Source organism: Loxodonta africana, chromosome 22 (assembly GCF_030014295.1).
Source record: "Loxodonta africana isolate mLoxAfr1 chromosome 22, mLoxAfr1.hap2, whole genome shotgun sequence".
NCBI lineage: Eukaryota > Metazoa > Chordata > Mammalia > Proboscidea > Elephantidae > Loxodonta > Loxodonta africana.
Genome location: NC_087363.1, coordinates 19,130,612 through 19,153,380, shown reverse-complemented (window position 1 = coordinate 19,153,380; position 22,769 = coordinate 19,130,612). Strand labels below are relative to the sequence as shown.

The following is a 22,769-nucleotide window of genomic DNA, read 5'->3' as shown; positions in this document are numbered from 1 at the left end:
ACATTCCTCCACTTCTAGGCCCAGCAGGCAGGCTTCTTCTAAGTGGCTTACCTAACGAGGTCAGCCTAGTTCCTTGAGAACTGGGGTGCGGCAGGCCTCACATGCTCTGCTGGCCCCTGGCTTTGCAGTCCTGCTCCCACACCGTCCTCCTCCTTCCCCACCTGCATCAGCACGTCTCCCCCACGTGAGCTTCTTCAGTCAATAGCCTTTTTTTCTGAGGTCAAAGGTCCCCACCCCCCGCCACCCGGCAGTGGAGCTTTCCAGCAGCTCTGTCCTTAGGACGTGAGCCACTGCTCTACGGTGCTGAGCGCCCACTTGTGTGATACCCAGTCTCATAACAGCGGCTGTGCTAACTTGCAGGGACTCATGTGAAGAACTGTCAAATCAGAACTCTGTTCTGTGTCTGAACCCCAACAGCCCAGTGTCCACTTTGACTTTTGCAGCTCTGGGTATATGACACGCACAGTCTTTTGGGAGGTATTTGCATCTCTGGTTAAATCATGTGATCACGTAGATGGAACAAGCCTCAGTTAGCGAGAGCGTTAAGAGGGGCCTGGAGGTAAGCAAGTGATACACTGGACAGGCTCATTTCATCAAGTTTATTTTACTTATCTTAAAATACAGCCACTGTACCTAATCAGCCATTGTCTCAGAGGCTGAGTCCAGCAAGGAGCCCAGAGATGGTAAGATTACATCACAGTATCACTTGTCATGTTTGCACCAGAGAAGGTGGTGGGCGATCAGAGTCAGGCTTGGACACACCCCCTTTACAGACACATAACTTTTCACTTCTGACCCAAATCAACAGGCCTTCCAGGAGAGGCGCACCTGGCCCTGAGCTGTGGAGCAGGTACCTCACTCCTCTGCTGTTGATCGCCACAGGCAGCCCACGCCCAAGAGGTCTGACCACTGCTAGCAGGAAGAGGGGGAACCTCTCCAGGAGAAAGAAATCTTTTGGCAAATTTAGAATTTTTTTTCTTGACCCTCCCCTGGAACAGAAAATAAAGCAAGATACAGATAAGATTAAAAAAGAGCTGCTTAAAATTTCAAATGGAAGGAGCTATGTGATGGTTTTCTTTTCTCCACTCTTCTAGAAGGAGTTTTTTCAGAAACCTAAGTTGTGGCTGTCAGGCCTCCATGGCATTTGCAAGCCACCTCATTCCACTCTGATCCCAGTGAATCCTGAAATCCCTCATCTCTCCTTCCTTTATTCCAAGCCCAGGATAAGTTGCCAGATGGCAGCTCTCTCCTTCCCATCCATAGCTGGTGGATTTGGATATCTTGAGAAAAAAATTGATCTAAAATGCATTTAGTTTTCCTTACCTTTTGTAAGAACAGTCTGGATAAGGCATCTTAGTTAAAAAATAAGTAACTCGATTACATTATTGAATTTTAAGAAGTCAAAAGATCAAAGAGCTATTTTAAATGCTATTTGTGTGTTTTTTCTTCAAAAACTCAACTTTTTGCTCATTTATTTTTCTTTCAATTGTATTTTTACAGGATCAGGGTGCCTGGTTTCACTTAACTGCTTTTCATACCAGTCTCAGCACCAGCCTGGTCTGTTCCCATGCGTGTCCAGAGAATAAGGATGCCCCCGCCCCCTGCCTCTGAGAGGGTGCTCCTGCTGCTGGGTCATTTCCAAAGGCTGGTAGGAAAGAGTCCTCTCTTGGGCTCAAGGGTGAGGGCGGCTGCTTCAGAATGGAGGTGTGGGGTCAACTCTGGGTTTCTGTGTTTCCTGGTAACAAGAAGATCTTTTAAAACCCTAAATCATGAAACTTAACAGTAGTGAAACCAATGTGGCATTCCCTCCAGACTCTTCTCTCCTTGGACCAGGTCCAGAAATCCTTGCACTGGGGCTGTTCGTGTTGAATGAGAACAAGAGCACCTGACAGCCAGGTGGAAAGCTCCTCTGGGTGACATGACCCAGCACGAGTTCCACCTCACTCAGAGAGTGAAGCCAGGAAGTGAAGAGGAAAGGAAGGCCTGTTCTTCCAGCAGGCACGTTTCCCCTCTGAACAGGGACTCCAAGGACTTACATGCAATCCCAGCCTACAACTGTGTGACCCCTGGCCTCAGCTTCCCTCCCTTCTGTAAAACAAAATGCTTACAGCCTGATGTTAGTTATGCCCCTTCTTGGTGGCATCCGGCCTATGCAATAGCACCTTGCTCTTAGGGGCTCACCTTAAGAAGAAGGCCTGGGAAGGAAGTCAGCAGGCAGCCAGACCCTGGGTTAGAGAATGCCATGTGACTAGGAGACAGGGACATTGCAGGAGTTCACTGTCCTCTTAGAATACCCCCTCCCCTCTGCTGTCCCCCCTGGAGGTGGGGAGGGAGCCCTGCCTGACCACCGCCTTCCCCCAAAGGGCCCACAGGGAAGTGACACGGGGAAACTTGATTCACTGACCAGTACTGGTCTCAGATCCTAAGAAATTATCCAACTGTCCATCCCTGAGTGGGACACCACCAGGGTCCTAATGTTCTAGATGGTTACAGGAAACAGCATTTGGAGGAAGGGCTGTGGTAGCCTTCTTGACTTGTCCTTTGGCAGGGGGCTTCTCCGGTCATCCTCCAGGCAGGGACTGCCTTAACGCTGGGTGGCCAGGGTCTTGGGCTTGTAGACAGGGACATCCTTGTCCCAGAGTGCAGGCTGCCCCTTAATAATGTCAGCTGCTTTCTCTGCAATCATGACTGTGGGGGCGTTCAGGTTGCCGCTGACCATGCTGGGCATGATGGAGGCATCGACGACTCTCAGGTTTTCCACCCCGAGGACCCTGGTCTGTGGATCCACCACAGCCGAGGAGTCGGAGGGCTGGCCCATCTTACAGGTGCAGGAGGGGTGGTAAGCGCTGTCTGCTTTTGCCCGCACAAAGGCATCTATCTCTTTATCTGACTGCACGTGGCTCCCTGGCTGGAGCTCTTTCCCCCGGAATGGATCCAGGGCTTTCTGTGCAAAAATCTCTCTGGACAACTTCACGCACAGACGGAAGTCCTTAATGTCGGTTTCTGTCGAGGACAGAAGACACAGGTAAGACGCCTCCTTTCACCATGCTGGGTTCATGGGAAGACTCGCGGCAGGGGAGGCTTAGGAAGCTGCCCAGGAGGCCACAGTTAAGGGACAAAGAGGACAGAGCTGCCAGGGTGCTTGTTACCTACCTGTGGGCGGTTAGACTGCTACTAAGCAGAGCCCCATGATTCTCAAGCAGGCGGCATGCTAGATGGCCACAAGCCTGCCCCAGAGGCCCCGGTGTAAACCAGGGCCTGACTTCTCATCTGTATAACAGCATGGCTGCGAGTGCTGGGGAGTCATACTGGGTCTGAAGGTGCCAGGTCAACTGGCCAAAACTGCCCAATGCAGCGCTCTTGTTTTTGCTGCACGCAAAGAGGCAAGCCAGGGACATAATTCCCTCTTAAAGGATGCTCAGAACCATGGTGGGAAAAGACATAACATGAACTAGACGCAGAGCTGGTACGCACACAGCCAAACCTCCCTGTGCCTTCAGTAGATCGTTCTGAAAACTGCAGCTCTCTCCTGTGTAAAGTGATACTCTGCAGTCACCCCTGTGAGCAGGACACCACTTAGCAGCATGTGGAAGTTTACAGCTAAGGATGATGGGGCAGGAGCGACTTGTGTCTCAGAAAATGTGGGCCAGGAACCAATATGAGCCCCATAGAAGGATCCATTTACTCAGTGAATGGCAAGCCCAGGCCGGGAGAGATGGAGGAGGCTGGTGAATTACCTGTGGACAAGTAGTTGGGTTGGATCACAGGGTGGTCCCGGGGGTTGGCACTTCTCAGTTTGAGCCAGCCCACACTCGTGCCCCGCATGGTCCCCACATGCACCTGGAGGAACCAAAGACGACCGCAGTGGCCCCATCAGCCCCACTGACTAAGGAGCTTAGAGAGGCCTGGGTTTCCTGTAGGGTGGGACTCTACATCCCCAATCAGTTAAGAGCAGATAATGACTGTTTTAGCATCTGCAACTTACCCACCCTTCTTGTGGTTAAGAGCCACCTCCATGATTGCCCGGAGAGAAGGAATTATTCCTTCTACCTTGGCTTTATACCGGATCATCTAAAACTTTCAGGTCCTGGCAGTCTGGGGGCAGTCTGTCTATTTCTGTTGCTCAAGCCCTTGAACGTCTGACCTGGGCCAGGCCAGGGTCTTACCTTCCAATGTGCCATGCAGACTCACGCTTTCCTCTCCCGGCACTGCCTGGGGAGATTCTGCCTCCCCCTCTACCGCCCCCCTCCCCACACAGACACACTGAGCAGCTGGAGGGCAGGTGATAGGCTGCTGTGCCCACCACCCTGAGGGCCCTGTGCAGTGAGAGAACATCTTCCCTTAAGGGAAAGAAGGGCCCCATGGAGCTGAGACACCTTCTCACCTGGTAAGCCTCCTGCTGGGTGGGGACCCGCCCATGGTCAATCACTTGGGATGGTAGGAAATGGAACTGGATGTCTGGATGGGGGACCCCAGGCTGGCTCCGGATGAACCCACCTGTTTCTAGGTGGGCGGTGGCACCATCCCCTGAGGACCAAAAGAGGAAAGAGGACAAGTATGATGGTTAATTTTATGTGTCAACTTGGTTCCCACTGTTTGGCCAACACTAGTCTAGATGATGTTCCACAGTGCAATCTAATGTAAACTGTAATATAATTACTTTCCATAATGTAATCTAATGTGATATAATCAACCAATTGAAAGGGAAATCCCTTAGGGTGTGGTCTGTCTCCAGACACAGTAGATATTTTGGCAGAACTTGATCTCTCTCTCCACTCTGCACTCTTCTGCTACCTCATCTGTAGACCTTGGATGCAAGCCTGCAGGGGTCTCCAACCCCAACTCCTCCCTCCTCCTCTTCACCTACGCCCCACCATCTGACCTATCAGAAAGTCTCATCAGCTGCAGTCTAAAAATCTCCCTTGAATCCATCTACTCATCATTACCATCTGTCTTAGTCCTCTAGTGCTGCTATAACAAATACCACAAATAGATGGCTTTAACAAAGAGAAATTTATTCTCTCAGTCTAGGAGGCTAAAAGTCTAAATTCAGGGTGCCAGCTCCGGGGGAAGGCTTTCTCTCTCTGCTGGCTCTGGGGCAACGTCCTGGTCATCAATCTTCCCCTGATCTAGGAGTGTCTCAGCACAGGGACCAGGGGTCCAAAGGACACGCTCACTCCCAGCTCTTGTTTCTTGGTGGTATAAGGTCCCCATGTCTCTGCTCGCTTCTCTCTTTTATATCTAAAAAGAGATTGACTTAAGACCCAATCTTGTAGATTGAGTCCTGCCCCATTAACATAACTTCCACCTATCCCACCTCATTAACATCACAGGGGTAGTATTTATAACACAAGAAAATCACATCAGATGACAAAATGGTGGATAATCACACAATACTGGGAATCATGGCCTAGCCAAGATGACACACATTTTGGGGGGCCACAATTCAATCCATAACACCATCTCCCCCCTACCTTGGTCCACACCCAGGTCATCTCTTAGTTGGTGACTCCAGTCACCTCCTTGTTGGTCTCCAGCCCATCTCTGGTCCCTCCTGGAGCCCACTCTTCACACACAGCTAGTCCTGCACCATCGGGCTCACAGCCTCCCTCCACTGCTTGCTTCAGCCTCCCTGGACCAACAAACCAGCTCCTCAAATATGCCTACCTCCAGGGCTTTTTTACATAGTCTTCCTCCTGCTCAGATCCCCTTCCCTCTGATTTAGATAGCATTCTGGATTTCAATGAACTTAAAACATAGCAAGTTTTAAATTGTGTTCATGTCCTTGGTTTCTCTTTTTCCCACTAAAAAATAAACTCCCTCCTATGGATTGAATTGTGTCTCCCAAAAAGATATGCTCAAGTCCTAACCCCTGGTGCACGTGAACATGACCTTGTTTGGAAATGGTGTCTCTGCAGACATAATTAGTTAAGTTAGCATGAAGTAGGTCCTAATCCAATCTGAGTGGTGTCCTTTTATAGGAAGAAGGAGAAGACACACAGAGAAATGGAGACAGGGGAAGAACAGCACCTGAAGGTGTATCTACAAACCGAGAAATGCCCGTGGCTACCAGAAGCTGGGAGGGAAGAAGAGAGTCTTCTCTGGAGACTTCAGAGAGCGTGGCCCTGCTGACACTCTAAATTTGGACTTCTGGCCTCCAGGACTGTGACACAATCAATTTCTGTTCTTAAAGTTCTTGTAAGGTGCTGTGTTAAGGCAGCCCTAGGGAATTTACTTTGTTGGCTCTTCCCATCCCTAACACAGTGCACAGCACATGGTAGGTGTGCAAGAAATACATGGTGAATCTGAACAGTATTTCAAAGCTCCATTTCCCGACCAAGGCAGTGCTCAGAGATTCAGCTAGACAACAAGCTGAAAATGCTGAATAGTGGATCCTGATTCTGTAATCCAACACCAAGAACATTCCCTCTGTGTCCCTTTTCCTGGCTCTTTGGACCCCAGATGGTTTCTAGGCACAAGGCCATCCCGTCCATCTGTAAGGAAGAATACACCTAAGCCCTGAGGAGCCGGGCCCTGGGCAGCGTGTTATCATGTGTAGTCCTCACGCCAACCCAGTGGACAGGACCTATGCGTCCCCATTTTGCAGAAGGGAAAACTGAGGCTGAGAGAACAGTGGTAAATGGCATAGGCTCAGCTTAGAACCCAGCAACCTGAAGACTGAGTCCTTGCTCGGCACCTCAGGAAGAAGACTGTGCCACTCACAGACTCTCTACCACGCTCACTAGGCGCTTGCATACCTGTGAACTTCCAGAGCCACTCCAGGCCAATCTGGACCTTCCGCAAGGGCTTCTGTGCTGAGTGGAGGGTGATGGGGCGGGTACACGCCTGCTGAATATATATTTCCAGGTGGTCTTGGAGGTTCTGGCCAACTCCTGAAAGGGGAGGGGGTGGTTAGGAAACATGGCTACCCTGGGGGGCTTAGCTGGCTTTTTAATATTCCCCTGGTTTTGAAAAACTCTCCCCCACACTTATCTAGCCAGCTCCTGCTTACTCCCTGGGCCTCAGCTCCTGTGCTTCCTGATCTGGCCCTGTCTCAGATGCTGCCAAAGTCCCTGCCCTTGCTACTCACTCCCGGGGCAGCACCTGTAAGCATCCTGGTGTCCTCTGTTGACCCCTGCTGTGAAGGCAAGGCCACCCCTGCAGTAGGTCCCACTCTGTGAGCAGTCCTTAGCTGGCTGGTTGGCAGATGGACAGCAGCCCTCCCCACCCCCTGGTCTGGGGAAGGGGGTGCAGGCTCTACCATGCTGTGAGCACCCTGCGTGAGCTCATCTAAGCTTGGGGCACTGGGTTGGTCACCATCACTGACTAGCATAGACCTCTGATGATGGAGCCCACAAGCAAAAAGGCCCAGCCCTCAAGAGGGCCAGAGCCACACCCTCAAGGGCATCAGAGACAGTTTATAAATTGACTGTTGCCTGGAAGAATTGTCTCAACATGAAAACCAGACTCTGGAGCATTGAGATGGCCTCTTTAATGCTCAGGGCTGCTGGTGAGTCCTATGGAGAGGGGGTATGGACCCCCCTCACCACAAAGCAGCCCTGGGGACACGCCCAAGCCAGACTGGGGGTCCTCTGTTCCAAGTGGGTATGATGGCTGGGGAGGGGAGGACAGAAACAACACGAAGACTCGGGTCCCCAGGGGCACAGTGTCTAGGGAGGCTCTTGGGGAAAATTTAACAGTCCCAGGGAGAACGCTTGTCTGCTCCTCACCCCACGCTAACAAAATAAAAGCAAACACTTCACTTAGCAGGCCCAACTAAGTCTCTTAAGCAGAGGTGCTCTGTGGAGCAGTGAGGAAGGGAGCTCACCTGGAAGGTGGCACACCACAGGGAGGCTCAGTTTCTTCAGGTCATCAGCGTTCCCGACGCCTGACAGCATGAGCAGCTGCGGTGAGTTGATGGCGCCTCCACTCAGAATCACCTCCTTGCTGGCATAAGCCTGGGAGGGTAGAGTAGGTGGCCAGGTCACAGGGTGCAGAGGGGGACACACATGTTCACACTGCCCTTCCCAAAACAAGGCATGCACCAGTTCACAAACCAGTGACAAACTCTAGCCAGACAGACAGAACCACAAGAAGGCAGTCTTGTGATGCAGGACAGTGACAGCACGTACCCCGAGTGGTGATCAGGAATGCCACCACTGGTGCTGAGATCCTGGCTCCCAAGTCCCAGGGCTGAGGCCGCGGACACTCACTGTACAGCTATTTGAGAGCAACCCACCCATGCAGCTGTGGAGTGTGATCCTAAGTAAGGTGTGGTGCATATTTTAATATATCCTGCCACAGCCGAGACAGTAAAGCTGGTCTTCAGAACACGATTACAGAGCCTAAATGAGACCAATGAAAACGGGCATGAAAGTGAGCGGTTTCAATAAGGCAGAGCCCGATCTACCTGTGGTGATGTAGAACTGTCCCTGCGTACTGTTCAGCAGAAAACAGCATAACACAGACTATGCTTTCTGTAGGCCAAGGCCCTGACGAGGTATGGATGGGCACTGGGGAACTGCCCTAGGGTGGGGAGTGGCAGACAAAGACTCACAAGGTCACTATGGGCAGGTGTCTGGACCAGGGGCATCCTGACCTCTAGCAGCCCACTGCCTCCTACTAGGCCCTGGGACAGCTCAGCACCACTGCTGCCAGCTGCTCACTCCTCATCATGGGGACAAGACGCAGGGCTGACGGGGACGAAAGCCTGCAGCTGGGGAGGAGGATGGGGCTTCTGCCCACACCAAGCATGACCACTGGGGCAGCCGCCCACTGCTTTCTTGGTGTCTGAGCTGCCACCCCCCACCCCCCGAGCTGTCACTTGCTTACCCTGTGGTTCTGGCCGTTCTTGACATACTCCACACCCACTGCACGGGTGCCTTCAAACAGCACTCTATTCACAAGCGTCTGGACCTCCGCCTTCAGGTTGGGGCGGCTCAGTGCTGGGTGCAGGTAGGCGCAGGCCGTACTCCAGCGCTTGCCTGCAGGACAGAGCAAAGAGATTAGGCGCAGCCCACTCCCTGTTCCCCTGATATCTGGGGCAGAAGGAGAAAGGGGGCTGGAAAAAGAGGGAGCTTGACTTTCCCCAACCATGCAAACCCTGGCTTCAAAGTGAGACTGAAAGACCCTGCCCAACTGCAATCCATATCTGTCTGGGGTCACCTGGATGCAAGTAGGAAAACATACTTCATCCTCGACAGGATCACATGGAGGAGGCCAGAAGCAGCTGATAAAAGGGGGTGAAAACCTGGAGGAGGCAGCAAGAGTCCTGAGTTGACCCTGGCCTTGCCTCTGTCCTGCTGGGAGCATGGCCCTTCACTGCTCTGTGCCTCAGTTTCCCCATCTGTAACAGGGACAGGTCTCGAGTAAGGAAAAGAGAAACCAGGGACCTGGAGAAAGAGGGCTATGTGGTCCTTGCTACTGCTCTGTGCCTCATTTTCCCCATCTACAGGCCTCTGGAGGACTTTGGGCTCTTTGGCCACAAAGTGGACTCTGTATTATCCACACCAGCAGGGGCCGGGGGCTCCAAGGTGTCACCACCCCAAGGCATTCTCGTTGACTTGGGGTTGTGTTCTGTGGCCTGTGGGGTACAATACATCACGTCCCTTCCACCTGATACCAGTACCGTTTTGTCCACACCTACTGACTGTGAGGGATGAAACCAGGGAGATCTGGGCGGGAAGGGGAGGGGGCATACGCTACCTTCATGGATGGTCATGTCCATCCAGCCGAAGCCTTCCTGCTGGAAGCCGTTCATGTCCTCAGTGAATGGGTAGCCGGCCTGCTGTGCCGCCTCCAGGAAGGCCTGGTGCAGTGGGTGGTTGCTCCTGCCCCGGGTCACACGCAGGGGGCCTTCACCGCCACGGTACCTGCTGGCACCCAGCTCGTGGCCCTGTGCCTTGCGGAAGTAGGGCAGGCAGTGCGCGTAGTCCCAGTCCACAGCGCCTTGGCGGTGCCAGCGGTTGTAGTCCTCAGCATGCCCACGGATGTAGACCATGGCATTGAGTGATGAGGAGCCGCCCCAGACTCGGCCACGTGGCCAGTATAGCACACGGCTGTCCAGGCCCGGCTGTGGCTCTGTGTGGTAGCACCAGTTGTACCTGTCGTCGCACAGGTTGGCCACAAGGGCTGCGGGCATGTGTATCTTCCACAGGAGCCGCTTGCTACCTGCGTACACGTCCTTGGGCCCTGCCTCCAGCAGCAGCACACGCTCCTTTGGGTCCTCTGAGAGCCGTCCAGCCAGCACACAGCCTGCCGAGCCAGCACCCACCACCACATAGCTGTACTCATCCCTACTCCTGGAGCCCACACTGGCCAGAGTCCGGACTCCCTGTGCCAGGGCTTGATGTGGGCATCCTCGCCTCCAGCCTTGCAGGACACACCACATGTTTCCAGCCCCAAGTCCTCTTATGTCCAATGAGGGTAATGGAATGATAACACTTTTCCTAAAACAGGAAAAAGGGCTTTAAAAACCTGAACTCAGCATAACATACAGAATCAGCCCAGAGCTAGGGCAGTCCTGCTGGTGCAACAAAGGTCTGCTGCAGGCTTGCAAGCGCCAACCAAGGGCTGCCTGTGTGCTCCCTGCCCTGGGGAACTAGAAGGAGGCAGAGTTATTAAGCAGGAGTTTCAGTAATGTAAGATCTTCACCAGACAGATAAGCCCAGGGCAGGGGAAGTAGGAAAGAGGCTCCTCCTCAAACTTGAGGGTCCCTGAAAAGGCTTCCCTATGACATCTATGCGTCAACCTGGGCAAGAGTCAACCTACAGGGAGGGCAGGGCAGGGCTTTCCAGGCAGAGAAAGAAGGCAGGGCATTTGCACTCACTCACCCACTTATCCATTCAAGGCAGTTGCTGAGCACCTACCATGTGTTGTTTTCATCTCTGGCAACACAGAGAACAAGACATCTGCCCTGGAGGAACTGATGGGCTAGGGGCAGGGAAGATGGATAGGACTTGAATAAGGAACTGAAGGAATGTTGGGGTAAGAGACAGGAGACTGCAGAAATCAAAGGCTTTGACCTGAGGGCTATGGGAGTACTAGAGAAATTTTAAGGAATGGGGTCAGAGCTACAATCTTCAAAGCACACTCTGTAAAATGCTACGGTTTAACAAAATACGCCAAGAGCTTTTGGAGGGTCCTTTCCCAATAAGGTTCAAATGAATCCCAATATGCTCAGTGCACAGAAGTGGAAAAGAACCAGGGAATCCCACCAAGACCCCACTGATACAAGAACATCTGGAAAAGCCCCACTCATGACGCTTAGACACATGGGGCCTAAGACTGAGGCCAAAACAGAACTGAGAATCCCCAAGAAAACTCTGATAAATCTCATGTCTGCATGAGTCCTGTACAAATTAACAAGGAACAGCAGCAGCCTACTACTTGAGGCAGGGTGAGAGTGGGGAGGAAGAACCCCTTCCCTATGGCACAAGCACAGGAGAAAGAGGTGGCAGAGCCTTCTGAAACCGAGTCTGGTGGAGGAACACTGAGAAAAGCCGTTCATCACTCCAGGCCCTAAACTAAGCACAGGTTACAGCAGCACACCACTGGGGAATTTAAAGCCTGTGGTGCACTAAAGAAACCGTACCAACAGCAAAACTCAAACTCCACTGAACTCCTGAATAGACTGACTCAATGCCCCACAACAATGCCCCAGCAGGATAAAAGACATGCCCTTTCCCAGGCATAAAAACTATTCACCTCAGTCTCTACTATCTTGTTACACTCAAGATCCAGCATTCAATAAAAAATTAGAAGACACACAAAAACAAGAAAAATAAATGAATCACTGTCAACAGATAAATCAGCCAAGAGAACCAGACCAAGAGATAACCTACCCATGTATAGTACAGAACCACATATAGAACCAGCAAATACTTTAACATAATCAAGATTAATATTTCAAAAGATCTAGTGGAACTGGCAGACAACATGTTGAACAGATAGGCAATTTTGGCAAAAAGCTGGGAACAAAAAAACTCAAACAGAAATGCAAGATTAAATTCAATATTGGAGATGAATAATTCATTTCACTAACCTATCAGCAGATGGGATACAGCAGAGAAAAGAATCAGTGAAACTGACCATTAGGTCAACAGAAATGCAGTGCAACTGATTACTTTTGTGTGGCCTTTCTAGCCATGGTCTTGTAACTCCCAGCCAGGTGACTGGGCAGGGCTGTATGACAGGGTCACTCCAGGGGATTGGTCAGTTTTGCCTTAAAAGAGAGCCAATTCCAGAGCAGAGGAGGAAGAGCCCACCACCACCAAGGAAGGAGAGACCAGCAGGAGAAGGCACAGTAGGCTTCCTGGCCGACAGAGAGAGAAAGCTGAGTGCATTTGAGCAGAGCCTGAGGGACCAGGAGAGGCATGCTTGTGAGCACAGTGTGGGGAGCCTATCCTGATGGAAGGACTGTATCCTGAGTGTTCTTGAGCCCGAACTGTAACTATTACTTCCCTAATAAACCCCATAAGTGTATGGTCTGTGAGTTCTGTGTAGCCATTGCAGTGAATTATTGAACCCAGTAGAGAGTGCTGTGGGAGGGATGGTTGGTGTCAGAATTGGTAGAGAAAGCCGAGAAAGCAGGCTTGTCTGACCTCAACCTCATGGGAGTCAGCCTTGTGGTGTTGATCTTGGTTCTCCTTCCCCCTTGTGAAGTTGGAGGAGTCAGACCTTGCTCCCAAGCCATTTTTACAGAAATTATCCAAACTGAAATATAAAGAGAAAAAAGAGAGGGAGGAGATGATAGAGATGCACCAAGAACACAGATCAGTCAACCAGAAGCTATGGGACAATATCAAACTATTTAAAGTATACATAATTGGAGTCCCAGTGGAAGAAAGAACAGGGGAGAAGACAATTTTAAGAGAGAATTGCTGAGAATTTTCCAGTGTGATGCAAGATAAAACATCACAGATTCAAGAAGCATGGAGCATCTCAGGCTGGATTAATACAAAGAGAAGTACATCTTGGTACACATAGTCAAAGTGCTAAAACCCCAAGATAAAGAGAAAATCATGATGGCAGCCAGACAAAAAAAAGAAATACAGACACATATAAGTGATAGCAAACTTCCTGTCAGGAAGCATGCAATCCAGAAGATAACGGTCTGCTGACGTTAAAGTACTGAAAGGAGGAAAAAACAAAAAAACAAAAACCTGTAAGCCTAGAATTCTCTGTACTCAGTGAATATATCTTTCAAAAATGAAGGAGAAGTAAAGACGTTTTCACAGAAAAGTTAAGAGAATTTATTGCCAACAGATCTGCACTGAAAATAAAGTTGTTCAGACAAAAGAATGTAATACCAGATGGAAACTTCAATCTATACAAAGAAATGAGAAGCAATGGAAACAGTAAAAGTTGTAGGTATATTAGTTTCCTCTGGCTGCTGTAACAGATTTCACAAACTTGGTGGCTTAAAACAACACAAATCTATTCTTTTAGTTCTGGAGACCAGAAGTCCAAAATCACTTTCACTGAGCTAACGTTAAGGCATCAGCAGGGCTGGTGCCTTCTGGGGGTCTAGTTTCCTTGCCTTCTCTAGCTTTTGTAGGCTCCCTGCATTCCTTGGCTCATGACCTTTTCCTTGCATCACTCCAACCTCTTGCTCTGTCATCACATCTCCTACTTCTGCCATAGTGTCTCCCTCTACCTCCCTCTTATAAGGACATTTGTGATTACATCATTGGGTCCACCCGGATAAACCAGGATATTCTCCCCATCTCAAGATCCTTAACTTTATTACATCTGCAAAATCTTTATTTTCCATATAATGTAACGTATTCATAGGGTCTGGGGATTAGGACATGGACATTACGGGGAGTCATTATTTAGCTTACCACTGTAGGTAAACATAAGACTTTTTTTTTTCCCTATTTTTTATTTCTTTATAATTGATAGTCTAAAGTAAAATACATTATAGGCTTTAAATATATGTAACATTAAAATGTATAACAATAGCACAAAAGTTGGAAATAGAAGTATACTTTAAGATTTTGCACACAATACATGAAGTGGTATATTACTCAAAGGTATACTGTGAAAAAATCAAAGATCTATATTGTAAGCCCTCGTAAAACCAAACCCACTGCCTTCGAGTCCATTCCAACTCATAGTGACCCTACAGGACAGAGTAGAACTGCCCCATGGAGTTCCCAAGGAGCACCTGGTGGATTTGAACTGCTGACTGGTTAGCAGACATAGCTCTTAAGCACTATGCAAAATAAAACAAATGGTTGTAGCTAATAAGCCAATAGATAGAAAATAATCAAAAGAGGTAGAAGAAACTAAGAAGAGATGACATAGAGAACATATAGCAGGTTGGCAGATTTAAATCCAATTGTATCAATAAATACACTAAATGTAAATAGTCTAAATACTCATTAAAAGACAGAGATTGTCAGATGAGATTTGAAAAAGCAAGACTTACATATATGTTGGCTACCAAAAAAAAAAAAAAAGGTAAAAGTAAGAGAATGGAAAAAAATGCACCACATAAACGCTAAACAAAAGAGAGTTGGGGTGTTTATATTAATATCAGACATCTAAGACTTCAGAACAAGGGATGTTATCAATTTTGAGAGACAATTCAAAATGACAAAGGGGTTAATTTATCATGAAGACATAATTCTAAATATGTCTGTGCCTAATAACAGAGCTTGAGAATTCATGAAGCAAAAATTGATAGAAGTGAAAGGAGAAATGCAGGAGTCCTCCCTTATCTGTGGGAGATATGTTCCAAGACCCCCCGTGGATGCCTGAAACTGTGGATAATATCAAACCCTATATAAATTATGTTTTGTCCTATACATACATATGTATAATAAAGCTTAATTTATAAATTAGGCGCAGTAAGATTAACAACAATAATAATAAAATACAACAATTATACCAATATACTGTAATAAAAGTTATGTGAATATGGTTGACAGAGTGTCAAAGTGTGAGATTTCATCACGCTACTCAGTTAACATTTTCGGACTGCAGTTGACTGCGTGTAACTGAAACCACAGATGGAGCAGGGGGAGCTACTGCAGATAAGTGGAGCCCTGGTGGCATAGTGGTTAAGAGCACAGCTGTTAACCAAAAGGTCGGCAGTTCATATCTACCAGCTGCTCCTTGGAAAGCCTATGGGGCAGTTTTACTCTGTCCCGTAGGGTCATTATGAGTCAGAATTGACAGCAATGGGTTTGATTTTTTGTTTTGGTTACTGTAGATAAATCTACAATTACACTTGGAGACTTCAACACTCCCCTCTCAGTAACCGATGAATAAGTATGCAAAAAATCACTAAGGATACTGAATACCTGAACAACATTATGAGCTAACTGACCTAATTAACACTTATTGAACACTCCACCCAAACAACAGGATAAATGCTCTTTGCAAGTGCACATACATCATTCACCAAGACAGGCCTTATTCTAGGCCTTAATACAAATGTAAGCAAATATGAAAGGAATAAAATGATACCAAGTATGTTCTCTTACCACAAAATAACTGACTTAGAAATTAATACTAAAAAGATATCTCCTAGCTAGAGCAATTAGGCAAGAAATAAAATGTATCCAAATTGTAAGGGAGGGAGTAAAACTATTTACAGATGACATTATCCTGTATATATAGAAAATTCCAAAGAATCCACAAAAAAGCTTCTAAAGCTAATATATGAATTTGGCTACATTGCAGAGTACAAGATAACAACAACAACAACAACAAAAACAGTTGTGTTTGTAGACACTAGCAATGTACAATCTGAAAGGGAAATTATTAAAACAGCTTCATTTACAATAGCACCTAAAGAATAAAATACCCAGGAATAAATTTAATCAGGTAGGTTAAAGACTTGTAACTGAAAACTAAAACCCACTGCCGTTGAGTCAATTCTGACTCATAGCGACCCTATAGGAAAGAGTAGAACTGCCCCATAGAGTTCCCAAGGAGCGCCTGGCGGATTTGAACTACCGAACTCTTGGTTTGCAGTCATAGCACTTAACCACTATGCCACCGAAAGAAACTAAAGAAGACCTAAAAAAATGAAAAGACCCTTCTCTCTTCCTCGGCGCTGCCTACGGAGGTGGCAGCCATCTCCTGCCGGCATCATGGCTGCCCTCAGACCCCTGGTGAAGCCCAAGATCGTCAAAAAGAGAACGAAGAAGTTCATCCAGCACCAGTCAGACCGTTATGTCAAAATTAAGCGTAACTGGCGCAAGCCCAGAGGCATCGACAACAGGGTGCGGAGAAGATTTAAGGGCCAGATCTTGATGCCCAACATTGGTTATGGGAGCAACAAGAAAACAAAGCACATGCTGCCCAGCGGCTTCCGGAAGTTCCTGGTCCACAATGTCAAGGAGCTGGAAGTGCTGCTGATGTGCAACAAATCTTACTGTGCTGAGATTGCGCACAATGTTTCCTCCAAGAACCGCAAAGCCATCGTGGAAAGAGCAGCCCAGCTGGCCATCAGAGTCACCAATCCCAACGCCAGGCTGCACAGCGAAGAAAATGAATAGACAGCTCATTTGCAAGTTTTATTTGTGCTAAATGAAACCATAAAAACCCTGCAAAAAAAAAAAATGAAAAGACATCCTATGTTCATGGATCAGAAGACTTAATACTGTTAAGACGGCAATACTACCTAAAGCAATGTATAGATTCAATGCAATACCAGTCAAAATTCCAACAGCCGTCTTTACAGAAATAGAAAAAACCAATCCTCAACTTTATGTGGCATGGCAAGAGGCCCCAAATAGCTAAAGCATTGTTGAAAGAGAAGAACAAAGTAGGAGGGCTCACACGTACTGACTTTAAAACAGACTATACAGCTACAGTAATCAGAACAGCTTGTTACTGGTATAATAGTAGGTACACAGACCAATGGAATAGAATTGAGAATCCAGAAATAAATTCATACATCTATGGTCAATTAGGAGCCCTGGTGGCATGGTGGTTAAGAGCTCAGGCTGCTAACCAAAAAGTCACAGTTCGAATCCACCAGCTGCTCCTTGGAAACCTTGTGGGGCAGTTCTAATCTGTCCTATAGGGTTGCTATGAGTCAGAATCGACTCAACAGCACACAACAACAACATGGTCAATTGATATTTGACAACAGTATCAAGTCTATTCAATAGGGAAAGAATAGTCTTTTCAACAAATGCTATGGGACAACTGGATTTCCACAAGCAAGACAATGAATTTGGGCCCATACTCACACCATATACAAACATTGACTCAAAATGGATCAATACCCTAAATGTAAGAACTAAAAGCATAAAATTCTTAGAAGAAAACATACGAGTAAGCTTTAGGACCTTGTTTTATACAATAGATTCTTAGATACAACACCAAAAATACCAGCAACAAAAGACAAAATAGACTGCATCAAAGTTAAAAACTTGCATGCATCAAAGGGCTTTATCAAGAAAGTGAAGAGACAACCTACACGATGGGAGAAATTGTGGGGGAACTATATATCTGATAAAGGTTTAATATCCAGAATATATAAAGAATTCCTACAACTCGAACAAGAAAAGCACAAATAACCCAATCAAAAAATGGGCAAAGGAATTGAATGCACATGTCTCCAAAGAAGATATACAAATGGCCGATAAATGCATGAAAAGATGATCGATGTCATTAGCCATTACTCACTGCTGCTAAGTCAATTCCGTCTCATAACAACCCTCTAGGACAGAGGAGAACTTCACCCATAAGGTTCCCAAGGGTGTAATCTTTATGGAAGGGAGTGGACTGCCACATTTTTCTCCCAAGGAGTGGCTGTTGGGTTTGAACTGCTGACCTTTCATTAGAGGCAAAGCACTTAATCCCTGCACCAAGGGAAATGCAAATCAAAACTACAATGAGCTACCACTTCACCGCCACTAGGATGGCTATTATGAGAAAAACAGACAATAACAATAATGCAGAGAAATTGGAAGCCTCATCCTTTGCTCATGGAAAGGTAAAATGGTGTACCCATGTGAAAACAATTTAACGATGGTTCCTCAAACTATCATATGAACCAGCAATTCCACTCCTAGGTATATGCCCAAAAGAACTGAAAGCAGGGACTCAAAGAGATACTTGTACATCAGTGTTCATTTATGCATTACTCACCATAGCCAAAAGGTGGAAACAACCCAAGTGTCCAACAGATGAATGGGTAAGCAAAATGTGGTATATACCTACAAGGGAATATTAAGCCATAAAGAGAAATGGAGTTCTGATGCAAGCTCTAATATGGATGAACTTAGACAACATTCTAAGTGAAATAAGTCAGACACAAAAAGACAAACACTGTATTATTCCACTTATATGAAATATCTAGAATAGGCAAATGAACAGACATGAAATGAAAGTTTACTACTGTTACCAGGGGCTGAACTGGGGGAGATTACCACTTAATGAGTATTGAGTTTCAGTTCAGGGTCAGCAAGCTTAGCTCCACCAAGTGCCTGGAGGCGCCCTACTCTGCCAGCAAGCCTCCTACCCAAAGGTATTCAGCTTTCTCGTTCCATGGTCAAGGAAGCCCACCACACAGTCGCGTGCCAGTCTTCTGGTTCTACTGCCTCTGCTGCTGCCGTTTCTCCGCCGCTGCTTCTCGCTGTCTTGCTGTCTCCAGTGTTACAGCTTTCTCTCTGTCTCTCAGGTCTAGGAGGGTCTCAGCCCAGGGATCCCAGGTCCAAAGGACATGTTCCGCTCCTGGCTCTTGTTCTTTGGTGATGGTGAGATCCTCTTTTCCTGCCTAGGTATGGCTCATTTTAAGCCCAACAGAATGGCAAAACTGACCAATCCCCACTGTGGGCCACAGTTACCTTATTTGCACAGTCCCACCCAGTCACTTGGGTGGGACTTACAAGACCAGGGTGAGAAGGGCCATCCAAAAGCGATCTATCGCACTACAAAACCAAAATCACAACAAGATACCACCTCACCCCCACTAGGATGGCTATGATCCAAAACAAAGAGAAAAGAACACAAGTATTGGTGAGGATATGGAACAACCAGAATCCTTATCCATTGTTGATGGGAATGCAAAATGATACGGCTGCTATGTAAGTTTGGTGGTTCCTCAAAAGCAAAACATAGAACTACCATATACCAGCAATTCTATTCCTAGGTATATGACCAAAAGAATTGAAAGCTGGAACAGATACATGTACACCAGTGTTCACTGCAAAACTATTCACAATAGCCAAAAGGTGGAAACAGCCTAAAAGTTCATCAATAGACTAAAGAATAAGGAAAATGTGCTCTATACATACAATGAAATATTACTCAGCCATTGTTATGAATTAAATTGTATCCTCCAAAAATGTATATTGACTTGGCTAGGCCATGATTCCTAATATTGTATGATTGTCCACCATTTTGTCACCTGATGTGATTTTCCTATTTGATGTTAATGAGGCAGGATTAGAAGCAGTTATGTTAAGGAGGCAGGATTCGATCTACAAAATTAGGCTGTATCTTGAGTCAATTTCTTTTGAGATATAAAAGACAGAAGCGAGCAGAGACACAGGGGGACCTCCTCAAGAAAGAAGCACTCGGAGCATAGCGTAAACTTTGGACCCGGGGTCCCTGTGCTGAGAAGCTCCTCGACCAGGGGAAGATTGATAACAAAGACCTTCCCCCAAAGCCGATGATAGAGAGAGAAAGCCTTCCCTGGAGCTGGTGCCCTGAATTTGGACTTCTAGCTTCCTAGGCTGTTAGAGAATAAATTTCTTTTTGTTAAAGCCATCCACTTATGGTATTTCTGTTACAGCAGCCCTAGATGACTAAGACAGCCATAACCAGAAATTAAGTCTTACTACTATGCCGCAACATGGATGCTCTTGAAAACATTATGCTAAGTGAATCCAGTCACAAAAGGACACGTATTGTATGATTCCAGTTATATGAAATATCTAGAACAGGCAAATGTATAGAGACCAAAGTTCATTAATGATTACCAGGGGCAAGAGGGAGGGGGGAAGGGAATGATGGAGTCACTGCTTGGGGGGCACTGAGTTTCTGTTAATGGTGATGGAAAATTCTAGAAACAGTGGTGATGGTGTACAACATGATGAACATAATAATGTCACTGAATCGTGCATGTAAAAAATGTTGAATGGCAAATGTTTTTTTTTTTACAATTAAAAAAAAAAAAGAACCAGGTAACCGAAATAGCTATGTATTTACTTAAAAAGTAAATTCATAGTTAAAATTCTTCCTACAAAGAAAATTCTAGGCTTCGCAGGTAGAATCTACCAAACATTTACGATTAAACAGTACCAAGTCCATAGAAAATAGAAGAGTAGACAACACTCGTCAACTCGTTTTATAAAGCCAGCACTACTCTCTTTATAAGGAGTCCTTGGGTGGTGCAAACAGTTAAGCGCTCAACTACTAGCAGAAATGGCGGTGCGAACCCACCCACGGGCATTTCAGAAGACAGGCCTGGTGATCTGTTTCCGAGAGGTCGTAGCCTTGAATACCATATGGAGCAGTTCTACTCTGCACAGGAGGTTACTGTGACTCAGAATCAAACAAAGGAAACTAATAACAACCTTGTTTATAAAGCCAAAGACATCACAAGGAAGGAAAACCACAGACCAATATCCCTCATGGACAAAAATGAAAAAATCCTTAACAAAATTTTGGCAAAGAGAATCCAGCAACGTACAAAAAGGGTAATACATCATAACCAACTAAGATGTACTCCAGAGATGCAGCTGTCTCAACGTCTGAAAATCAATTGTTTAATCATATTAACAGACCAGAAAAGAATGATCATCTCAATAAATGCAGAAAGTATTTGACAATATTCAACACCCATTAATGATAACATCTCTGTCTAAATAACGAGTGGAACGGAACTTCCTGATAAACAGCATCTGTGTAATACCTACAGCTAACTTCATCCTTAAGGGTGAAAGACAGAAAGCTTTCCAGAACAAGGCAAGGATGTTCACCTTTACCACTTTTATTCCACATTGTACTTGGGGCTCTATCCAGTGAAATAGGTTAATTAATTAATTTGTTTAAAAATTAAAAAGCATACAGATTGGAAATGAAGAGTTATAAATGTCTTTATTTGCAGATGACATGAGCATCTACATAAAAAACCCCAAAGGAATTTACCAAAAAAATGCTGCTAGAATTGACAAGTGAGCTTGGCAAGGTCACAGGAGTCCCTGGGTGGTACAAACAGCTAAGCACTTGGCTGCTAACCAAAAGGTTGGTGACTCACACCCACCCAGAGGTGCCTTGGCAGACAGGCCTGGTGATCTACTTCTGAAAGGTCACAGCCACTGAAAACACTATGGGGCACAGTTCTGTCAGAATCAACAGGATAGCAACAGGTTTGGTTTGGGATTTAGCAAGGTCACAAGATACAAGGTTGATACACAAAACTCAATTGTATTTTTCTACACCAGTAATGAACAATTGAAAATTTAAATTTAGATAATATAATAAAGAGTATGACTCCATTTTTGACAGGTGACGGCTTTCAAGCCCTACCTTTCCCTCTTCCCACATATGGGCAAGCTCCTAAGAAACCCTGGCATTTCTGACGCTTTCCTTTCCCTCCATTCAAGCCATTTCAGACCAGCCTGGGGGCCTACCCTGCTCTCTCCCCAGAGAGCCCCAGTATGTGAGCAGTCCCTCCTGGTGTGTGTAAAGTCATCAGTCTCAACATTCAAACCAGTTTTGGGCGGTGGGGGGGTTGATCCCCGCTCTGTGAGGCAACCACAAGACAGAACAATACCACTCATGATACCAAGAAATATGAACTACTTAGGAGTAAATTAAGCAAAAGCTGTAAAGACCTGTATGCTGAAAACTACAGAACACTGTTGAGAGAAAGATGGCCTAAATAAATGGAGAGAGCTACCATGTTCATGAATACCATATCCACTGCCGTGCAGTCAATTCCTACTCATAGTGACCTTATAGGACAGAGAAGAACTGCCCCCTAGGGTTTCCAAGGCTGTAATCTTTACAGAAGCAGACTGCCACATCTTTCTCCGGCAGCTGGTGGGTTTGAACCACTGACCTTTCAGTTAGCAGCCAAGCACTTAACTGCCGTGCCACCAGGGCCCAATATTGTTGTGATGTGAGTTCTCTCCAAACTGATGTATAGATTCAGTGCAATCCCAATAAAATCTCAGCAGGATTTTCTATAGAAAGACATGCTGATCCAGAAATTTATAGGAAGATAAAAAGGAGTTAGAATAAGTTGTGGTCCAGTCATAAAAAGGAATCCCACCTAGTAGTGAAAATCAAAGAGCCACAGCACCTCACCTTAATACCAGCAAATCCTAAAAAGCAAACTATGGAAGGTTTTGGCCTGAAGGACACTGTTTATATTTAAAATTTAAAACTGAGGTATTCAATTCTGGATATCGTTAAGTGAATCAAACCTAAGTTTACGAAAAGTATAAAGAAATCCCAGATAGCTGTTACCTCAGAGTGGGGAGGGTACTCAGGGGGCTTCATCTGCACCTGTCTCCAGCTAGGTGACAGGCACAAGTGTTTGTTGTACAGTTTTATTGCAGGTCTGACTGATAATACGATTAACAGACGACACAGCAGCTTCATCAGGAGGCACCGAGACTAGTGGGGAAAGCTGAGACAGACCCCCTTCTTCTCAGGGTGGCAGCGGGTCTTTTACCCTTCTTGGCCCCAGTCACCCCCACATCCCACCTCCTATCACAGCTCTGCCTCCTCCCCCAACACGGACGAAATCTTTAATAATTCTGAAAAGTTCTGGGTCTGGCCCTGAA

At 46.6% G+C, this 22,769-nt stretch overlaps 2 protein-coding genes across 2 annotated transcripts; one reads left to right on the top strand and one right to left on the bottom strand.

Annotated features, from left to right (window-relative positions):
• Positions 1-239: 239 nt before the first annotated feature.
• Positions 240-10,470, bottom strand: CHDH (choline dehydrogenase). Its single transcript, XM_064274381.1, has 7 exons — positions 9,706-10,470; positions 8,833-8,984; positions 7,829-7,958; positions 6,759-6,893; positions 4,385-4,527; positions 3,738-3,840; positions 240-3,003 (listed from the first exon to the last, which is right to left on the bottom strand). The coding sequence occupies exons 1-7, from the start codon at positions 10,388-10,390 to the stop codon at positions 2,585-2,587; spliced, it is 1,767 nt and encodes a 588-aa protein (XP_064130451.1). The 5' UTR covers positions 10,391-10,470; the 3' UTR covers positions 240-2,584.
• A 5,590-nt stretch (positions 10,471-16,060) lies between these two features.
• LOC100658671 (large ribosomal subunit protein eL32-like) lies at positions 16,061-16,584 on the top strand. The gene has a single exon (XM_064274377.1). It carries the CDS (start codon positions 16,107-16,109, stop codon positions 16,512-16,514), a length of 408 nt encoding a protein of 135 aa, XP_064130447.1. The 5' UTR covers positions 16,061-16,106; the 3' UTR covers positions 16,515-16,584.
• The last annotated feature ends 6,185 nt before the right edge of the window (positions 16,585-22,769 follow it).